This window comes from Hemicordylus capensis, chromosome 17, assembly GCF_027244095.1.
Source record: "Hemicordylus capensis ecotype Gifberg chromosome 17, rHemCap1.1.pri, whole genome shotgun sequence".
NCBI lineage: Eukaryota > Metazoa > Chordata > Lepidosauria > Squamata > Cordylidae > Hemicordylus > Hemicordylus capensis.
This window is the reverse complement of record NC_069673.1, coordinates 380,748-399,665: the sequence shown is the minus strand read 5'-3', so window position 1 is coordinate 399,665 and position 18,918 is coordinate 380,748. Positions and strand designations below refer to the sequence as shown.

General features: G+C 65.4%; 1 protein-coding gene across 4 annotated transcripts; it reads left to right on the top strand.

The window, feature by feature from the left end:
- The first annotated feature begins 551 nt into the window (after window positions 1–551).
- Window positions 552–18,833, top strand: SNAPC4 (small nuclear RNA activating complex polypeptide 4). 4 transcript variants are annotated; one of them, XM_053282372.1, is made up of 24 exons: window positions 552–679; window positions 1,281–1,421; window positions 1,911–1,954; window positions 3,029–3,187; window positions 3,669–3,794; window positions 4,594–4,672; window positions 5,348–5,429; window positions 5,918–6,022; window positions 6,591–6,663; window positions 6,838–7,002; window positions 7,249–7,396; window positions 8,095–8,201; window positions 8,928–9,022; window positions 9,522–9,616; window positions 10,739–10,824; window positions 11,277–11,711; window positions 12,027–12,122; window positions 13,249–13,450; window positions 14,057–14,127; window positions 14,302–14,400; window positions 15,235–15,259; window positions 15,613–17,120; window positions 17,770–17,874; window positions 18,698–18,833. In XM_053282372.1, the coding sequence occupies exons 2-23, from the start codon at window positions 1,292–1,294 to the stop codon at window positions 17,863–17,865; spliced, it is 4,026 nt and encodes a 1,341-aa protein (XP_053138347.1). In that variant the 5' UTR covers window positions 552–679; window positions 1,281–1,291; the 3' UTR covers window positions 17,866–17,874; window positions 18,698–18,833. The 4 variants fall into 4 exon arrangements, with proteins under 4 accessions (XP_053138347.1, XP_053138346.1, XP_053138349.1 ...); XM_053282371.1 differs by having other exon boundaries at window positions 617–710; XM_053282373.1 differs by lacking the exon at window positions 552–679 and adding an exon at window positions 681–785.
- Window positions 18,834–18,918: the final 85 nt, after the last annotated feature.

Below are 18,918 nucleotides of genomic sequence, written 5' to 3'. Positions count from 1 at the left end.
TTGGAAAACTTTCCAGAAAATGCTCATTCACTTTTTTTCTTAATTACTATAAAATTCTCCTGATGCAATAAATAGGTTATGATGAGATTTGGCATATTGCTTGACCTCTTTATACCGTTAAAAAACAAACCACCACCTTATTTCTTCTGCTGTGCTTAAAGTTTGTCAAGTTGCTAACTAGTTAAACCGAAATATCTGAGGGGGGTGTGTGGAATTAAAGACTTCTGCTCTTCCTCCAAGGAGCTCAGGGCAGCGGGTGGGGGGGGGCGAGGCAAGGCTCTCCAGCTGCTGCTGGACTACACCTCCCATCACCACCCGCTGCAATTTATCCCACCCTGCAGGGCAAAGGGCAGCTCCCTCCTCACTGGAGCACTTCCGGGGCGGGGCTTGGACCGCACTTCCGGGACACGCCCTCCCTGGCCTGGCGCCGAGGGAAAGGCCTTTGCGGCCTTCTGATTGGCTCAGACGGGGCCAGCTGGCGCGGCTTCCCGCTCCTGCCGTCCCCGCGCAGTCATTGGACGGCGCGGCGAGGCGCCGGCCTGAACAGCAAGGCAGCTCATTGGTCCCCCGCGGCGTGGAAGGCGGGGCAGCGATTGGCTGGCAAGAGGGCGGCGGGGGCGGGGCCAGCGGCGCTGGAGCAGGAGGCGGGGCGGAGCGTGCGAGGTAGCTGCCTCTGGAGGTGCGTGAGGAAGAGCCGCCTACGGAGGCCCGTAAGGCTGCGGGCGCTGAGGGTGGGAGCGCGCGGAGCCTCCATAGCCAAGAGCAGTCTGCCTTCTGGGGGACAGGTTAACGCGCTGCTTCCTGGGGTCTTCCTCCGCGTCCCTCCCAGTGGTTTTTATCTAGCCTGGGCAAACTTGGTCCTCCAGCTGTCGCTGGGATGATGGGAGTTGTAATCCAACAGTGTTATAATTAATCTACGGAATTCTCTGCTATGGGATGTGGCGAGGGCCACTGGCTTGGGTGGCTTTAAAAGGGGCTCAGACCAGTTCATGGAGGAGAGGTCTATCTGTGGCCACTAGGCTGGTGGCTGTAGGCCGCCTCCCACGCAGGATGCTGGGCTGGATAGGCCTGATCCTGCAGGGCTGCTGTTCCTGTGTTCTTATGGCTCCTCTAAGCCCTGGCACTTGTTCTGGGTATTTAACCTGCTTATAGATGGCCTGTAGCCAGGTCTCAAGGTGGTTCTCCAGTATGCCCGTGGCCTTGTGGTGCAGAGGGTGGTTGCGTCTCGTGGGACCAGCTCCCTCCTCTGACGCCTGCTTCTGCATCTTCCTTGGTGGCAGGAAGGTCGGCCATGGACGTCGATGCCGAGCGAGAGCAAATCCGGTGGGAGATTGAAGAGCTGAAGAGGAGCCTGGAGGAGCTCCCCAGCATCGAGGTCAACGTGTCGGATACCAGCCTCGAGTCGGGATCCAACGACGAAGGTGCGGTTCTTTCTCGGCCTTTCCCTGCCTTGTGCTTTTGAGCTGGCTGCGTCTTCCAGCAAGCCAGCATTTATGATAGCCTGCTTGGAGTCCAGAAATGAGTGTCCTGCAAAGCAGGCGTGCTGCCACTGAGCGAAGATGCCCCCTTCTTTAGATTCTGCAATGCAGCAGCCCGAAACCATGACACGGTTTGTCATCCGCTCCAGGGTTTATCAAGCACTTTTTCTGGAGCACTAAAAGCACTTCACACATGTGAATTATATTCTCTCTCTTTCCAGCAGCCCCACAAAGTCAGTCAGTGGTGGGACCCCCACAGAGCAGCTTGCCTCTGGCTACCTGGGGCTTCCCGCTTCATTTGCTTTTTGTTCTCGCATTCTCCGCACGTTCTCGCATTCATTCTCCTAACACAAGCAGAGCGCCACACTTAAGTTTCCTTATATCCGGGCACGTTTTCAAATTGTCTGTAACTGTATCTTCTTGTTCCGTTAGAGGACACGGAAGATGACGATGAGTCCAATCCTCAAGCTGACACGGTAAGTAATCCATTCAGAATATATCGTTCTGCCCAAATGGAATATGATGGCCGGCCACACATCCTCGCACACTCTCTGCTCAGGAATTGAGCTCCCCAGAGGTCACGGGGCAGCCAAGAATGAGCTCGGCCTCCTGCTCTTCTGAGCCGCTTCTTGCAACGCCTCTGGCTCTCTTCCATGAACCTGGGATTCCCAAACCTTCTGCTGGGACCCAGCTGAGATCCCAATTCAACTTATGTTTTTTGCTCATGGAGAAATCACTTGTGCAGGGGAAATGTAAGCTGGGGCTTGTGCCTCAGTGACACAAATAGAGTGGAGGTGAACGATGATGCAGCCTTAGAGTGACTCTTAGGAACGTAGGGAGCTGCCATATACTGAGTCAGACCCGTGTTCCATCCAGCTCAGTATTGCCTACACAGACTGGCAGCGGCTTCTCCCAGGTTGCAGGCAGGAATCTCTCCCAGCCCTATCTCGCTGGAGATGCTGCCAGGGAGGGAACTTGGAACCTTCTGCTCTTCCCAGAGCGGCCCCGAATACCTTACAGTGCTGTTCACACATGTAGCCTCCCATTAAAATGCAACCAAGGCGGACCCTGCTTAGCAAAGGAGACCATTCATGCTTGCGACCACCAGACCAGCTCTCCTCCCACTGGAGACTCTGGGATTCCATGGGGACGGGGGACGTTATGGGTCACTTATACGTTGCCGCTGGCATTTGTGATGCCTTGCAGAGTAACAGTGGCGAGAAAAGGCAGGTCTCTGCCTGAAATAGCTTACAGTTTAGACTTTAACTGTAAAAGCAGAGAAGAGACAGAAAGCAGAAAAACAAAAGTAAGAAGGGGTGAAGGTGAGCTAATGCACTCGGAGGGGACCAGGCTTGATTTTGGCTTGGGCTGAGGCCAGAGGTTCACGTGCAAGGCGGACACCGAAGAGAGGAAGAGACACCAGTGTCTGGAGGGGTGCACATGCTGAAAACACACCTTGATTGGCGCCATTGATCCGTTGCTGCCGCGTGTGCGCCTAGAGAAGCTTCTAGCTGCCTTGCATGACTCCTGCTTCTCTCCTCTGGGGCCAGGAGGGGGACCCAAGGCTGTGGAATGGGGACAGCGAAGGGGACGTCGACCTTCCTCGGACCCCGGACACCTGCCTGCAGATGAACCTGGTCTATCAGGAAGTGATTCAGGAGAAGATTGAGGAGATCAACCTTCTGCTTGCCCAGAACAAAGAGCACCAGGTGGGTCCTGATCCTGGCCTCCAGAAGAGTGGGAAGTCTGGGCTAGCCCAGGAGCGGACAGGGAGGGGGCTTCCGCCCGGGGCGACGCAGGCGCACGGCCCTGGGGAACGAGCAGGGCACCCCCTCCCACAGAGTGACTGGGTTGGAAGGGCTGGCGGAGGGGTCCCCGTTCCAGGGCAGCGTTCCCAAGTGCGGAGGGGCCCGATGCTGAGAGGCCCGGTCCCTCATTTCTGGGCACGAGGGGGCAGCTGGGGCCTCCTAGCACCCCCCACCCCCTGGGGGGCCCTTTCTGGCCTCTTGTGCTGTGGGGGGGGCGAGCTGCCTGGAAGGCAGAGCTGGCCCTCCTCAGGGCTGCGGCCTCCCCGGGTGCTTGGCATGGCCCGCCATCTGTGGGTGGCTTCCTGCCGGCCGTGGGACTCTCGCACCCCCTCCCGCCCTCGGCCTCTGCTCAGCGGCTGCCTTCCCTCCGGGTGCCGGGCAGGAGAAGCTGACCTGCGAGCTCTCGGGCAGCAAAGGGACGAGATCGGGCGACGGCAAAGTCCTGCCGGCCAACATGTTCCTGGGCCACTTCATGAAGCCCTACTTCAAGGACAAAACCTCCGGGGTGGTAAGTAGGTGCGGCGGCCTGCCTCGGACGGCTCCCGGGGCCCCCTCTGGCTCTCCGGCACGGGCTGGCCGCTGGCAGCGCTTCGGGGTCGAGGCGAGCCGGGCGGGCGTTTGGGGTCGCTGCTGGTGTCCAGCGCTGTCTGTGGGCCGGGCTGGGGAGGCAGTGGCTGGCTGCACGTGGCTGGGCCTCGGGTCCGGGCGCCAACTGAAGGGCGGCCCCAGCTGGGCAGGGGTCCCCTTGCTGAGTGGCCGGCCAGCTGGCTTTCCTGCTGTTCTGGATGGAGCCGCCCTGGCTGCTCACCTGTTGGCCACTGGAGGCAGCCCGGCCACCGTCCCCCGCACTCAAGGCCTGCCCCCCCCCCGGTGAGGAGGCTGCTGTAGTGGGGGGGTGGGGGCCGCTGCAGGGAACCACCGCCTCCCTGAGTCCCAGAGGCAGCTGCCAGGTTCCGAACTGGGCCTGGCCGGTGGGAGGGCGGGCGGTGCTGGCCTTTGAGCGCCTCCTGAGCCCAGCCCCAAGGGGGGGAGCTGCCTGTTGCAAGCGCCCTTCCAGACTGCCCCAGTGGTCTCTCCGGGGGTGGATCTGCCCCCCGCCCTCCCACGCTCATGGTTTGCAGCCTGAAATTGGGTCACTAGGCTTTTGTGACTCTCCCCCCCCCCCGGCATCTTTCCCAGTTAGGATCTGTTCAGGGCAGCCAGGCTGCAGGGGGTGGGGGGCTGGGAGTCTGGGGTGGGGGGCAGCCTTGCCTGGAGCCGCGATCCGAGTGGCGTCACGCCGTCTGTGTCGCCGTCCTTCCCCGCAGGGCCCTCCTGCCAACAGTGATGCCCGAGAAAAAGCCAGGCAAGGCATCAAGTCTTTTGAGGAGCTGATCACCATCAAATGTAAGGAGGGGGCGAGAGTCGGGCGTGGCGATGCAGCGGGATGCTGGGCCTGGACGGGGGGGGGGGGGACGGGGACGCAATCCCCAGCAAGTGGAGGAGGCTTTCGTTGCCCGTCTGGGAATGCAGCCGGCCCCACACTCCGGCGCTTTCCCCGGGGACTTGTGCCCGTGAAATGCCAGGGACCCATTCCTGCTCCCCCCTCCCCTGCCCCCCATCTCCAAGTCTGGAGTGGGGCTTTGTCTCTGCATCCTGCCCTTCAGCTCGGGGCTAGCAGTGTGGGGCAGAGCTCCCCTCTGCAACGCACGGTGCCTGGCTTCTGCGGCATTTGGGCTGCATCTGGAGGGTTGTGCCAGGGTCGGCAGCGTCCCCTCTCCTCCCCAGCCTTGAGAGGAAGGCTGGGGCTTGTCTCCGGGGGGGGTGATGGGGGTCCTCTGGGGGCCCAGCCTCCTCCTCCTCCTCCTCCGTGCAGGGGATCCGGAGCGCCAGCATCCCCAGCGGAGGGGGGTCCGGCTCCTGCTTCCAGGCAGCCAGTGCGGGAGAGCCGGCTGTCGGCTGCTTCCCTGCCCGGCGGCCTCTTCCTGCTCACTTGCTCCGGCAAGCGGGACTTGCAGCCCCCCCCCCGAGGGAGCGGCCCCAGCCTCGGCCTGGCCACCCACCCTGCCTGTCCTTCCCCAGGGAAGACCCGGGAGAAGCAGCTGCTGCGCCAGTCGGTGGCCAGTGATTCTTTGCACCGTCTGCTTCAGCCCAAGCTCCTGAAGTGAGTCCAGATCCATTACGAAGCTGGGGGGAGATTCCCCCGTGCCTGAGGGTGGGTCCCCCTCGCTCGGTGCTGCCCAGCTGGGCCACTTCTTCCGCGGAGGCCCTTCGCACCCTGGCCCTCTGGGAGTGGTCGGTGTGGGAGGCCCTGGGCAGCCTGAGCACCAAGAGGGGAGGGAGAGGAGGCCCTTCTCCGAGAAACCTCCCCGATTTGGCTGAGGATGTCCCTGAAATGGAGGCGCGGATGGGGGTCCTTCCTGTAGAGCGCTTAGGGGCAGCTGTTTGCGATGGGTCGGAAACCCGCTTCCCCAGCCGCCGCCGCGTGAACCTTTTCTGTGCTGAAGGAGCTGCTCTGGATTTGGGTGCCAGCAAACTTGGGCAGCTTTTGAAACGTGCTCCGATGCGCAGAACGTGGCCGGCGGGTCTCCCAAAATGGCTTGCGGGGGGCTCTGGGCTTGTTGACCTTGCCGCGGGCCGCTTTCTCAACAGGCTCGACTACCTGAACGGCAAGCGGGCCAAAACCAAGGACGACGTGGCCAGGCAGATCTTCGACAAGCAGATCCAAGAGACGGAGCGCGAGATCCGCGACATCAAGTAAGGAGACCTTCCCTCGGGCTCGGGCTGGGGCAGGAGCTGCGGCCTCCTCCCTTCCCCTCCCTGCAGCAGCGCTGGCCAGCCGGCCGACCCTTCTCTGTGCCCAGCGAGAGGCTCCTCTTGGATGGCGCCCTCCCCCCCCCCCCCCGCTGCAGCTCTGGCAGGTGGTGCCCGACCCCCTGAGCAAGGCTGCCCTGGGCCACGAGCACCGTCCGGCCAGCGCCAGAGGACCAGGCGGCTGTGCCGAGCCCCAGGGAGGTCCGAAATGACGCCGCTGGGCAGGGGTGCCCTGCGAAACATGCGAGCGCAGCCCAAGTGGGTCTGGAGGTTGGCCCCCAAACCGGGAGGCAGAAGGGTACCTAGGCCGTCCTTCTCCTGGGAGGGACCCCAGGCTGGAGGCGTCAGGGGTCTGGGTTCCTCTGGGTCACAGGCACCTACTGCGCCAAGGACAATCCCAGAAAGGGGGGAGGGTGGCCCCTGCTGCTGCTGCCGGCTGCCGCTGGAGGGGCAGTATTGCCCCCCCCCCCGCCGCCCCCAGCGAGCTGCGTTCTGTCTCTCCTGGCTCCAGCCTGCTGCCGGAGGGGGCTCTGTTGGGGAACCGGTTCGACAAGCGCGACTGGGAGAAGATCGCCAACATCAACGTGAGTTGTCTGGTGGGGGGGGGCGGGGGAGGTGGCAGTGGTTGGCTTGCCTGGATTTTGCACCCCATCGGTTAGCCAAGAGGAGCCCCCAGTCCCCACAAAGGTGCCAGACACCAGGGAGGGGCTCTGTGTGTGTGTGGAGCCTGAGCCCCTCCCTTCCCGCCCCCCCCCCAGTTTGAAGGGACGCGCAACGCCCCGGAGCTGCGGAAGTTCTGGCAGAACTCGGAGCACCCCAGCATCAGCAAGCGGGAGTGGGGCGAGGAGGAGATCCAGCAGCTGCAGGAGGTGGCGGCCCGGCACAGCTGCCTGGACTGGCAGGCGATCGCCCAGGAGCTGGGGGTCAGTGAGGCCCAGCGGAGCCCACGCTGGGGGGGCTGGGGGATCGGGGCAGGCGTCGAGGGCTGGTGGCCGCAGCGCAGGGGGCTGGGAGGCTCTGGGGCGGAGTGCTCCAAGGCCCGGCTCCTCGGAGGGGTCCCCCCCAGCCCCCCCTCCCATGCAGCCCTCCCCTCCCGCCTGCAGGCTGGCAGCCCTTGGGAGGGCCTTTCCACACACACACCCCCAGCGCTCCTGCCTCCCCCTCCCCAGACGCAGCGCAGCGCCTTCCAGTGCCTGCAGATGTTCCAGGCCCACCACAAGGCCTTCAAGCGGAGCGAGTGGACGCCGGAGGAGGACCAGATGCTCTTGCAGCTGGTGCAGGACATGCGGGTGGGGGGCCACATCCCCTACCGGAAAAGTGAGCCCCCTTCTGGGGTGGGGTGGGGTGGGGTGGGGAGGGAGGAGGGCCCCCCGGGGCCCAGCCCCTGCAGCATCTCCGGGCTGGGGAGCATCTCCCGCACAGACCCCCTCGCGGAGCGAAGAAGGTGGCCCAGTGAGCCGCCAGAGGCACCAGCAGCCGCCCTCCCGCTTCCGCCTTTCCCTCCAGCACCTGCTGGCGAAGCAGAGGCCCTTCTTCTGCGGGGGGGGGGGGCGTGTGCCTGGTCCTGGCCCCCGCGGCTCCCTCCGCCTCTTCCCGGGGCCTGTTCGTGATGCCAACCAGGGTGGAGCTCTGGGAAGCCGGGGGGGGGGGGTCCTGGGCCGGCGCTGGGCAAAGGAGGGAGTCCCTCCGGTTGCCCTTGGCCGATACTGGGCATCCTGGTGGGGGGGGGTGCCGAAAGAGGCAGCTCAGGTTGCTCTTCTCTCCCACGCGGTGCCTGCAGGCTGCCCACTCCCCAGGTAGAGCTGTGAAGTTAACCAGGCCGCTCTACCTGTCCAGTGGCCAGCCTGCCGGCAGCAAGAGGCCCTTGGCGGCCCCCACACCGAGACCAGCTGGCCTTTCCTGGGCCTTGCTGGAGCCTGCTCAGACCAGAGATGGCCGTTCCGCTTCGGGCTTTGGGGGGGGGGTCAGCGGCTGACTCTGCGCCGGCTGAGCCAGAGCTCTCTGCCCCCCCCCAGTTGCCTACTACATGGAGGGGAGGGACTCGGCCCAACTGATCTACCGGTGGACCAAGCGAGTGGATCCCCAGCTGAAGCGAGGAGCCTGGACGCCGGAGGAGGACGCGGTGAGGACGCTGCCTGTTTCTCCCGCGGGGGGGCGGGGGCAGGGAGCAGCCCCGAGAGGCGGGTGGGAGGAGGGGGAGGAGGCCGCCGGGGGGCTGCTGCAGGCACAGCCCCCCGGCTTGGTTTGCCAGCCCCCCTGCAAGCCTCTGCTTTCTCCTGCCCCTTCCCGTGGGAGCCCCAGTCCCGGAGTGGCAACCCGGGCGAGGCTTCCTGCCCTTTCCACATCTGGGAGCGCCTTGGCAGCTGGCGCAGGGCTCAGGCAGGAGCGGGCGGAGGGGGCAGCCTGTGGCGGCCCAGTCCTCGGGAGCCGGGGGGGGGTCTCTCTGGGGCTAGATCCACGCAGCCAGAATCCCCGAGGAGGGTCTGCTTGTCCCTTTGCGGGCAGAACCTCCTCTTCCTCGGGGCGCCTTGCAGGCCGTGGTCCCTCTCACGGAGATCCCCAGATGTTGCGGACTATAACTCCCAGAACCCCCAGCTGCCATGGCTTTTGCTTGGGGCTTATGGGAGTTGTAGTCCGCAACCTCTGGGGACCCCTGTGAGGGGGCGCTGCTCTCAGGGCTGCATGGTTCCCCCCCCCTGGCCCCTGGGCGGCTGGGGAGGGCCCGTCTTCTGCCGGCTCTCCTCGGAGTCCTGCTTTTTCGCTCCCCATTTCTTCCCACAGCTGGGGGGCCACAATCCTCCGGCAGCTCTTCCCGGCCCTGATTCCCCCTCTTGTGTTGCGTCTCCAGTTGCTTTTGAAGGCGGTTGCCAAGTACGGCCAGCGGGAGTGGTACAAGATCCGGACGGAGGTGCCAGGCAGGACCGACCTGCAGTGCCGAGACAGGTGAGGAGGAGGAGGAGGAGGAGGAGTCCTGTGGCGGCTCAGCGCACGAGCCCCGCTCTCTGTGGCCTGTGGCTGTTGGGCCGGAGTTCTTCTTTCTGCACGAAAGCATTAACCGCCCAGCCGTGAAAGGCCACGGCAGGATAACAGACTCAGCTTGGAGTCGGTCAAACTGCGGCCTCGGAGGCGAGCTCTGGCGTGGGGGGGGGGGCGGGGCAAGGGGAGCCTTTGGTTTCTTTCCAAACACCAGGCCAGCAGTGGGGCTGAGCAAGCCGCCTGAGCCTACATTGTTGGGGCAGCTACAGAGCAGGCCCTGCCGTCCCTCACCGATGCTGGTCTTGCACCGAGGATGGAGCCCTCGGCCAGGCCTCGCTAGCAGATCCCCACAAGGGAGCACTCGGGGGGCGGGGTGTAAAAGGAGTGAGAGGGAAGCCGCGGCAGCGACCCGGCCCCCGCCCACCTCTCCCTCCCGCCCTCCCCACATCCCTCTGGGGAACTGCAGGTACTTGAACTCCTTGCACTATGACATCAAGAAGGGGAAGTGGAGCGAGGAGGAGGAGAGGAAGCTCGTGGAGCTCACCGAGAAGTACGGCACAGGTGAGGAGGCGCCCTCCTGGCCGCGGCGGGAGCAGGAAGCCGCCTGGGCCTGGGCCTGCTCTTGGTGGCTGCAGGCAGAGGGGAGCCTGGGCCCTGCCGAGGAAAGTGGTCGTCCCACCGGAGCCTGCCCGTCCGTGGCGCCAGTGGAGGGAAGGCTGGCCGAGAGTCCACTGGAGCCGAGCACAACCCCAGGAAGGGAGCCCGGGGCTGGCATGGTGGCCGGGCGGGTGGAGGGGCTCAGGCCGGGGCTGGGGCTGCTGCTCCCCCCCCCACCCGCCCGCCCAGCCATCGCCAAATGAAGGCCTGTCTTGGGAGCTGCTTGTTCTGAATGAGTTTGCCGCTCCTTGTGTTGAGGGGTTCCTCTTCCAGGCAGCCCAGAGCGGCTCCCGTCCGGATCCTGGGCCAGTTCACGGCAGACCTTTCTCTGAGTCCGGGCTCAGCTTGGCTCCCCCCTGCCCAGCAGGCCCCCTTCCTCCTCGCCGCCTCCCTGAACTCCCCGGGTGGGAAAAGTGGGGGGGGGGTTCTCCATGATCTGGCGGGTTCATGAGGGAGTTGGAGGGCAGGGCTTCCTTTCATGGCTGCACAACCTGGACCCTCCAGCTATTTTTGGACCACACATAATAATAACAACAACAACTCCCACAATCCCCAGCCCTCATGTGCCGTGGTTGGGGGAGTTGTAGTCCACATCTGCAGGGGGCCCACAAGTGGCACAGCCCCCCGTCCTAGGCTGTATGGGACTCTCTCGGCGACCACCCTCACTGATGCCCAGCAGCTGGGGAGATGCTGGAGCTGGGGAGGGAGGCTCTGTGTGGCTCGTCGTCCCACACACACCCTCTGCCTGCAGTGTTTTGTGTGACTTGCCAGCTCTGAGCAGTCCACAGGGAGCACGAGGCGGCGAGTGGGGTGGGAATCGGGGCCATGCCGGGGGGAGGGGCCTCAGGCATCTTAGGAGCGCCATGAAGTCCTTCTCGTCCCCCTAAGTCAGGAGTTCTCGGACTTGGGTCCCCTGGTGGGGTCGGACTCCCCCAGCTGTGGGATGATGGGAGTGGGTCCAGCCACATCTGGGGCCCCAAGGCTGAGCGCTCCTGCTCTGTCCTGATTTTCCTTCTCCCTCTCTAGGCCGCTGGGCAAAAATCGCTTCCGAGTTGCCCCACCGCTCGGGGTCGCAGTGCCTCAGCAAGTGGAAGGTGCTGCTCGGCTATAGGGTAGGTGAGGGGCCCTTGGCCCTTGGGGGTCTCTGCCCCCTTTGCCTTGGGGGGTGATATTGGACTACAGTTCCCATCATGTGGGAGCTACGGTGGGCAAGTGGGGTGAGAGGAGGTGTGTCGGGGAGCCCAAGGCTGAGACCCCCTGCCTTCGAAGAGCAGGACGGGGTGTGGGGCAGGGCTGCTGTTCTGACCCTAGCATTCTGATGGCAAGTCCCTGCAGGGTGGGGGGCGCAGCCAGGACTCCCTCCCTGCCGAAGTGTGGGCCGGGTGGCTTTGAACTTCTTGCCCCCGAGACGGGTCTTGGGGGCATTGCCAGCTGGAGCCCCTCCTGTCCCCCGCCCCACTGTGAGAGTGCCGGGTTGAGCCCCTGACCGAGAACAGAAGGGCCGAGCGGTGCCTTCTGGGGGTCTCTGGGATCAGCCACGTGTGGCCTTGTTCCGTGCTTGAAGAAAAACCGCTCCAGGAAATGGGCAGAGAAGAAGCCGTCCCGCAAGCGGAGAGCCAGCCCCAGGCCTGTGGAGTCCAGCAGCAGCAGCGGCGGCGGCAGCGAGGACTCGGAGCTGGACCCGGAGCTGGACGGGAGCGGCTCGGAGGAGGAGGAGCCCAAGGGCCGCCCAGCCAAAGCTGCCGCCGGCCAGTGGAGGGTCCCCGGCATCGACCTGTGGGTCCCCACGAGGAAGGGCCCGGCCCAGCCCAGGCCCGGGGAGCTGGCCTCGGTCACGCTGCTCTCCAAGGGCTTTGATGAGAACAGGAAGCGGAAGCCGCTCCCCAGCGACGCTCCTGCGGACGAAGGAGAAGGGCCCCTTGGGACGGAGGCCGGGGCGTCGGAACGGGCCCGCGTCGGAGTGGAGGCGGCGGCGGCGGAGGAAAAGGAGGCCAGCGCCGTACGTACTGGGAGCGAGGGCTGCGGACGGGTCTCTGGTGGGCTGCCGGCCGTGCGGCTTCTGCTTCCCGGTCCTCCTGTGCCACAAGGGGCCACGGTCAGCATTGGCTGGCAAGTCTCAGCCGCTGCGGAAAGTTGCTGAGCCAAGACTCTTGGCCTCCCTGACTCGGGTGCGAGAGACCAGCTTCCTCCCCCCCCACACACACACACACTGGGCTTCTGCACTACTCTCCCCCCAGGGCCTCCCTCCTCTGGCAATGGGGCAGGCTTGGAATCCTGTGGGGCTGGTGGGTTTTAAGGTTCCTCTTCCTTGCAGAAGTCCAGCAGCAGCAGAAGGGATTCGTGGAAGGTCTCCCTGGCCTACGTGAAGTCTGTGCTGAGGAGAGAGACCTTTGAGCTGCAGAAGAGAAGCGTAGGTGCCTGGCTGGGGCGCGGGCGACAAGGCTGTGTGTGTGTGTGTCTGTGTCTCTGTGTGTGTGTGTGTGCTCCTCTGCCCCTTTCACTTTGGAAACGCCAAACCTTCTGGCATCCTGGGAGCCTGGTCGGCTTTGGGGCCCGCGGGTTGAATGAGCACAGAATGACGGCTTGGCCGTGATGCGTCTGGTAAGCTTTTATTGTAAGCTGTCCCCAGCCAGATATCAGTTGTTTGAGAGATGCGGCTATAATGTGTCTTCAAGCGGTTTACATGGTGCTAAAAGGGGCTTGTTTAATGAGGGCTTGTTGGCTTGATGTTCCGCTTGCCTGTCCCAAAGTATCCAGAATGGAGGAGGTAGAACTGCGAGTGACTGTGTGAATGTCCCAGAGCATGTTCTAAGGCGGGGGGCGGGGGGGATTTGGGCCTCCAGAGTTCACTATGGAACTCTCCGCCACGGGATGCAGCGATGGCCTCTAGCTTGGATATCTTTGGAAGGGGCTGAGACCAATTCATGGGCATGTCTATCAACGGCTCCTGCTCTTAATGGATATAGGCCGTCTCCCGCCTCCCAGTCCCAGTTGCAGGGGAGCCACAGCAGGAGAGAGGGCCTGCCTCTGCCTTTGGCCTGTGGGCTCCCCAGAGGCATCTGGTGGGCTACCGTGGGGAACGGGAGGCTGGGCTAGGTGGGCTTCCTTAGGGGGCCTGACCCAGCTGGGCTGCTCTTACGTCCTTCTTTGACAGGCCAGCTTGGCCCAGCCTGGCCTCAGGCACCCAGTACAGCCAGCTTGTTGGCGCTCAGCAGACCTCGGTCTGGGTGGTGCCTGCGTGAGAAGACCCATCCATGCCTGACACCGGTGGAGACGGGGCGTCTGCTTGGCATGCAGAAGGTCCCAGGCGCCCTCCCTGGTGGCGGCAGGCGGGGCGGGGAGCTGAAACCCTGAGCCGGAAACCCTGGCGGGAGCCGCTGCCCGTCAGTGCAGACCGCGCTGGGCCGGGGGCCTGGCTCCTGCCTCCCTCTGCGTGGCTCTTCGGTGGGCTCTGAGTAAAGCGGGTCACGGAGCTGCTTAACGGCAGGCGGGTCCCTCGGCAAAGGGCCCGACGCCAGCGCCTGTCTCTCCCCCAGCGAGAACTGCACAGGAGGCGGCGGTTTGACCCGGGGCGGCCCGCGGGCCGTGCACCCCGCGGGAATCACAGGGGCCCCCCTGCCGGGCAGTGGAAGATGACGCTCTACCGGAGGCTGATGATCGCGGTGACCCCCTGGACCGGCAGCACCGTGCAGGCCTTGGCTCTGCGGGCCAAGGAGGAAGCTTCTCGCAGGTCCAAAGGTACTGGGGAGGAGCCGCCGGCTAGTCAGAGGCTGCCCAGCCGCCCCCCGGCTTGACCCTCTCCTCTGCTCTTCCCCCCCCCCGTTCCTCTCTCTCTCTGGGGAGCTTGTGGGTGACTTTGAGAAGGAATGGTTCCAGGCCAGGCGCCCGGCTGCGCATTTGTGCCAAAACTGGCTGAGCCGGCTAAAAACTGGGTTCTGTGGCAAAGGATTAGCTGCAGCAAGACCCGGGGGCGGTGGGGGGCAGGTTCGGGCCCAACAGCCCCAGAGGGCTTTCCCCACCCTGGTCCTCCCTCCAGCCTTGTAACGGGAGGGGCGGGGAGCCTCGTCCGCCTGGGGCCTCCTTTGGACTCCAGGGCAGCCTGCAAGGGACCCCCGTCTCTCTGCGCTGGCGGGGGTGGGGGAGGCTGAAGGGCAGCCTGGTGCCACCCCCAGGGTTGCCTGGGTCGGTGGGAATGTCCCAGCGCAGAGGTGTCGCTTGGAGGGAGGCGAAGGCTGTGCCCAAGAAACGAGGCAGTCCCTGGCAGCCGAAGGGCCCCCGCGCGCTTGGCCTCCGTGCGGCTGGTCTTGAGGATGCGCTCTCTCTTATCCCCCCCACCCCCCCCAGCGGAACTGATCTTCCAGCAGCTGCAGGCTGCCCGGCTGGCGAGCACCCCGCTCTTCACGCTCTTCATTCAGGTGGGTGAGTGGTCGGCATCTCCCCCTCCCCCGTGGCCGGCTCCCTTGGGGGTGACACTGCCAGTCCACGGGGAGGCCCACGGCCAAGGGTCTCCGTCCCGGGGTTGCAGCCCACGCGCCGTCTGGCCACACGCTGCCCGGCCTGAGGCTTGACGCTGGGCCCTCGCTGTGCAGCTGCTGCACATAGACGCGGCCGGCTGCGTGAAGGTCATCGAGAAGAGGCGGTCCCGGCAGCCGGAGCTCTTGAAGACCTTCATCGGGAGCACCGAGCAGGTACCTTCTCCTTCCCGGACTCTGCCTGCTCTGGGCCGCCCCAAGAGGAACGGCCGTCCCTTGAGCCCCGAGCAGGCAGGGCCCGCCCTGAGAGCTAGAAACCTGGTGGGGCTGGCAGCTGAGAGCAAATCTCAGGAGTCGGCTGGGGCCGCCAGCCCTCTGCACCAGCTCGGCCCACTTCCTCCACAGTGAGTTGGTGATGAGAGAGATTTCATCCTGGACTGAGCTGGCATCAGCCGGCAGCGCCAGCTGGGAGGCCCCCCCCCCCCCGAAGACCAGGCCAAGCACTTGCCATTGACCCCCCCCACCCAGATGAGTCAGGCTGGCGAGTTCTTGTCCTCAGCTCCTGGAAAGACCAGCAGCCTTGAAACAACGGAGCTTTTAATCTTTTTATTCCCATTGTTAAATTTATACCCTGCCTTTCATTAAGAGAATCCCAAAGTGGCTTTCACACACACACACACACACACACACACACACACACACAGATTATTAAAAAGACACATTAAAACACTGAGCTAAATATATATATATAAAGAAATCTGATTAAAAAAATAATTAAAACACAAGCATAAAAACAGTACTTATGTAATTTCATTGCTCTTTAATCTTGTAAGCTGCTTTGGGTGTCTTTGTCAAGCAGGAAGGCGGTATAAAAATGCCACCGGTCAGTTGCTTCCCCTCTCACGGCGCAGATGAGCTCCTGCCCCATCTCTTGCCCTACCCCCCCCGATCCTCCCCAGCCCGCCATCACCCCCCAGAGTGTAGCTGTAGGAGACTGTGGTCCGCCCACCTGCCTCCCGAGCTGACCTCTCCCCCCCCCCTTTTCTGCAGGCTGCTCCAGCGCGGGACGCAAACGGTACGTATTTGGTGCCCGCTCTTCAGCGGGCGTCCTGGCCGAACGTGAGCCCAGCCCAGCTGCAGGCCGGCCATGCGGGGGGCGGGGGCAGGATGGGCCCCCCACCCTACCCCCCACCTCCTCTCTGGCTCACCCTGGGGTCCCAACCGCTGGCCCTCTGGAGATGGCCGGACTGCAGCTCCCATCACCTCCCGCTGCACTTGATTGTAGCTGGGGATGACGGGAGTTGTAGTTGCGCCCCAGCCCCCCGTCAGCTGCCAGCCAGAGCTCAGGGATCCCTTCCGCGGGGCCGCTCCGGCCACTGACCTGTGCTTCCTCTTCCTCCTCCTCCTCCTCCTCCTCTCCCGGCCCAGCCCAGCCCAGCCTGCAGCTCAGCAAGAAGTTCATCCCTCTGAGAGCCAAGGAAGGCCCCGGGGCCCCTCCCCACCCCTGGCAGGCGCTGCTGGCCCCTCGCCCGCCCCAGAAGCCCAAGACCGTCTCGGAGCTGCTGAGGGCCAAGCGGCTGCGGGAAGCGGAGGCCAAGAAGGCCGCCCAGAAGAGGCTCCTGCTGGCCCCACGGCTCCTCCTGCCGGCCCCGGCTCTGGTCCTCCAGCAGCCAGCGGTGGCCCCCATCGCCTCCCCAGCAGCCAGGCTGGCAGGCCCCACACGTGCCCAGGCCCTGCCCGCACTGGCTTCCCTGCCTCCACACCCCTCGCCTGGCAGCAGCTGCCCCCCCCGGAAGGAGACGGCGGCCAGCAATGAGAGGGACGGGCCAGAGAGCGCCCGGCCCCGGGAGACCCAGGCGGTGCAAGCTGCCGACGGGGCCCCTCGGTGGCGCCTGCCGCCGGAACAAGCCCAGCTGCCTCTCCAGCTCTCTGTGGCAGCAGCTCCCCGCCCGGTGGCGTCTGGCTCGAAGGAGGGCCCTTGCCCGGGGCCGCGGAGCCCAGCCAGCAGCGTGCCCACTCAGGGGGCCTCCCAGCCGGGCTCCAGGCCCATCCTGCCTCTGACCTGGGTGCTGAGCCTGCAGGACCTCCTCCCGCTGGCCCTGGTGAGTGTCCCCCCTCCCGGCAAGCAGCCCCCGGGCACTCCGGGCACCCCTCCGGATCAGGGCCCAGCTGCGGAGGCGCCCCTCCCCAAGACGGCCGCCCCAAGCACGGCCCCGCTTGCGACCCAGCCTGGCGTGCCGTCCCCAGGGGCCCCGTCCAGCAGCCTGCTGAAGGAGGGGGGCCCCCAGCAGACAGAGGTGAGCCTCCCCCCCGCTGCCCCCCAAGAGGCCCAGAGCCGGTTGCCCACGGCCTGCCCCCCGGCGCCCCCCTCGAGGCCCAGCACTCCCCCTCCGGTCCCCCCGTCTGGCAGCGCAGGATGGAAGCGGCCACCCCAGCCCCACCGCGCTGCCTGCCCTCCAGCACCTCCCCCGCGGGAGGAGAAGGTGGCCCCCGACTACCGCCTCATCTCTCTGGAAGAAGCCGCGGCCGTGAAGAAGTGGGCCCTGGGAGAGGCAGCGAGGGCCCCGGCCCCGGGCTCTGGCCTCCCCTACCTGCCCCCTTTCCTGTCGAGCCTGCGGACTCTCTCGGCGCTCCTGCTGCACAAGGAGGCCTTGGAGGGCAGCGCAGCCTCCCTCGTGACGCCGGCACTGGAGGAGGAGGAGGCCGGGGGGGCGCTGAGGGCCGCGGTGCAGAGGCAGCTCCGGGAGAACCCCGCCTACCGGCTGCTGAGAGCCCGGTTCCTGGCCGCCTTCACCTTCCCGGCCGCCTTGGCGACGCTGCCCCCTTTCCGGGTGACGACGACGCTCTCGGGGGCCCAGAGCAACCAGGAAGGCGACTCGAGCCTCTCTGAGGAGGAGGAGGAGGAGGAGACCGAGGGGGCGCCTGAGGCCCACCAGGTAGGGAGTGGGCCAGGGTTGGGGCCAGGGCCCGGCCCCGCGGCTGGAGCTCCGTTTCCCCTTCCGGTGGCGGGGCTTGGGCTCAGACGGGCGGCAGGCTCCTTGCAGGGGTCGGGGGTCCCCTTCCTGCTGGCCCTGCTCCAGGCGGCTGAAGCCACCCCAGCCCCTGGCAGAGCTGCCCGGCTTGGGTTTGACTCGGGAGTGCGGCCGCCTCCCTGTCTGTGCTCAGAGGGGGGTTGGCAGAGCTGGCCTTTCACGGCGCCTCCTTGAGTGGCCCAGGAGGCCGCTCTGCGTGCCCAGCTCCCCGGGGGCTCCTTCCGCTGCATCTGCCAGGCCAGCAGGGGCATCGGGGGGGGCTGCTGCCCACGAGGCCCTGGAGCCCTCGGCTGAGACTCGGGGGCAGCTGAGCGGACGTGGGCAGCCCCGCTGTGCCCTCTGGGTGGCAGGCCCAGGTCCCCCCCCCCCAGTGCCAGGGCGGAGGAGCGGCTGGGTCTCTGGGCTTCCTGGGCCACCCACAGTGGCCAGTAGTCCGGGGTGAGGGGAGTTGTAGTCCAGCATCTGCAGGAGGGCTGTTTTGGTCCGCAAGGCTGAGCAGTTGGTGGCCGGCCGGAGGGGCCTCACGGGCATGTGGCCGTCTTCTTCTCTGCAGGGTCCCGGCACAGAGCGGGCCGCCCCGGACGGGTTGGGGCCCCCCGGCATCCGGAGGAGCACACGCCTTCGGAAGAGGAGGAGGAGGTGGCCGTGAGGGGAGCAGGTCAGGCCAGGAGGCTCTTGCCTGGAGGGGCGCTTGCTTCTTCCAGCTCCGCTCGCTCCCGTCTTTTCCCCCCAGGGAGGAGACTCTCCCCTGGCTGGGTGGCTCCTGCTCCCCATCTGCAGGCACTTTGCCCCTCCTGCAGAGGGAGATGGACCCACGCCCAGTTTTGCCACGCCTGTTTCGATCCTGTCCCGCTTCATTCATTGACAGAAGAGCAGCCCTGCTGGGTCAGGCCCCCCAAGGAGGCCCCTCTCGTCCAGCCCCTTTTAAAGCCACCCGGGCTGCTGACTGTCACCACATCCCTGTGGCAGAGGGTTTTCACCGCTGCCGTGCCCTCCGTCGGCCCTTTCGACGGGCGGCCCACCACGACCCCGAGGTCCCTCTCCTGGTCAGACCCCATCAGTGTCTGTGCGAAGTTGGAGTTCTCTTGCCGACCCTGAACGGCATTTGCTGTTTGGCCGCCCACTCCCTCCTGTTGGAGCCCCTCACACCCTCTCTTTGGACCTCACTACCCTTAACAGCCAGGTGTGCAAATGGGGCCACCCGGCTGCTTAGCCCACCTTCTCGTTTCTTCTCCAGCCTCCGCTCCCGACTCCGCATTTGGAACTTGATGAGAAAAGCCGGGGGGGGGTGCCGGGGGGGGGTTGGTTGCCGGCCCTTCCCAAGCCCACCGCGTGCCCCTGAGTGCAAAACACACCTCCCTGCCGTCCGTGGCAAGGAGGTCTCCTTGCTGAGCGGGTTGGGGGGGGCATGCCTCTGCCTCCCAGCCCCCACCTCACGGCCCATGGGCCGCCTTCGGCCCTCTCCTCCTCCTGTGTTCCAGGCCTCCTGGTGACCACCACGCGTGACGGACGCCCTGCACTGGCCTCGTGGGCGGGGACGGCTGGAGAGAAGAGGAAGGGAGCCGCCAGCACCGGGCGGCTGGACTCCTGCACCTCGCACCAGCCAGCCAGCCAGGCCGCTCTTTGGGTTACGGGGACGGATCCTTGCCCTGCCGCCCGCCTGACCGCGAAATGGACAAAGCCAGGGAAGTGGGGAGGCAGG

Excerpts from the sequence above, each read along its gene's own strand:
- SNAPC4 (XM_053282372.1), top strand. The coding sequence starts at position 1,292 with ATGGACGTCGATGCCGAGCGAGAGCAAATCCGGTGGGAGATTGAAGAG. Across the intron at positions 3,188-3,668 it reads CCCAGAACAAAGAGCACCAG|GAGAAGCTGACCTGCGAGCT; the intron begins GTGGGTCCTGAT and ends GGTGCCGGGCAG. Across the intron at positions 5,430-5,917 it reads CTTCAGCCCAAGCTCCTGAA|GCTCGACTACCTGAACGGCA; the intron begins GTGAGTCCAGAT and ends CTTTCTCAACAG.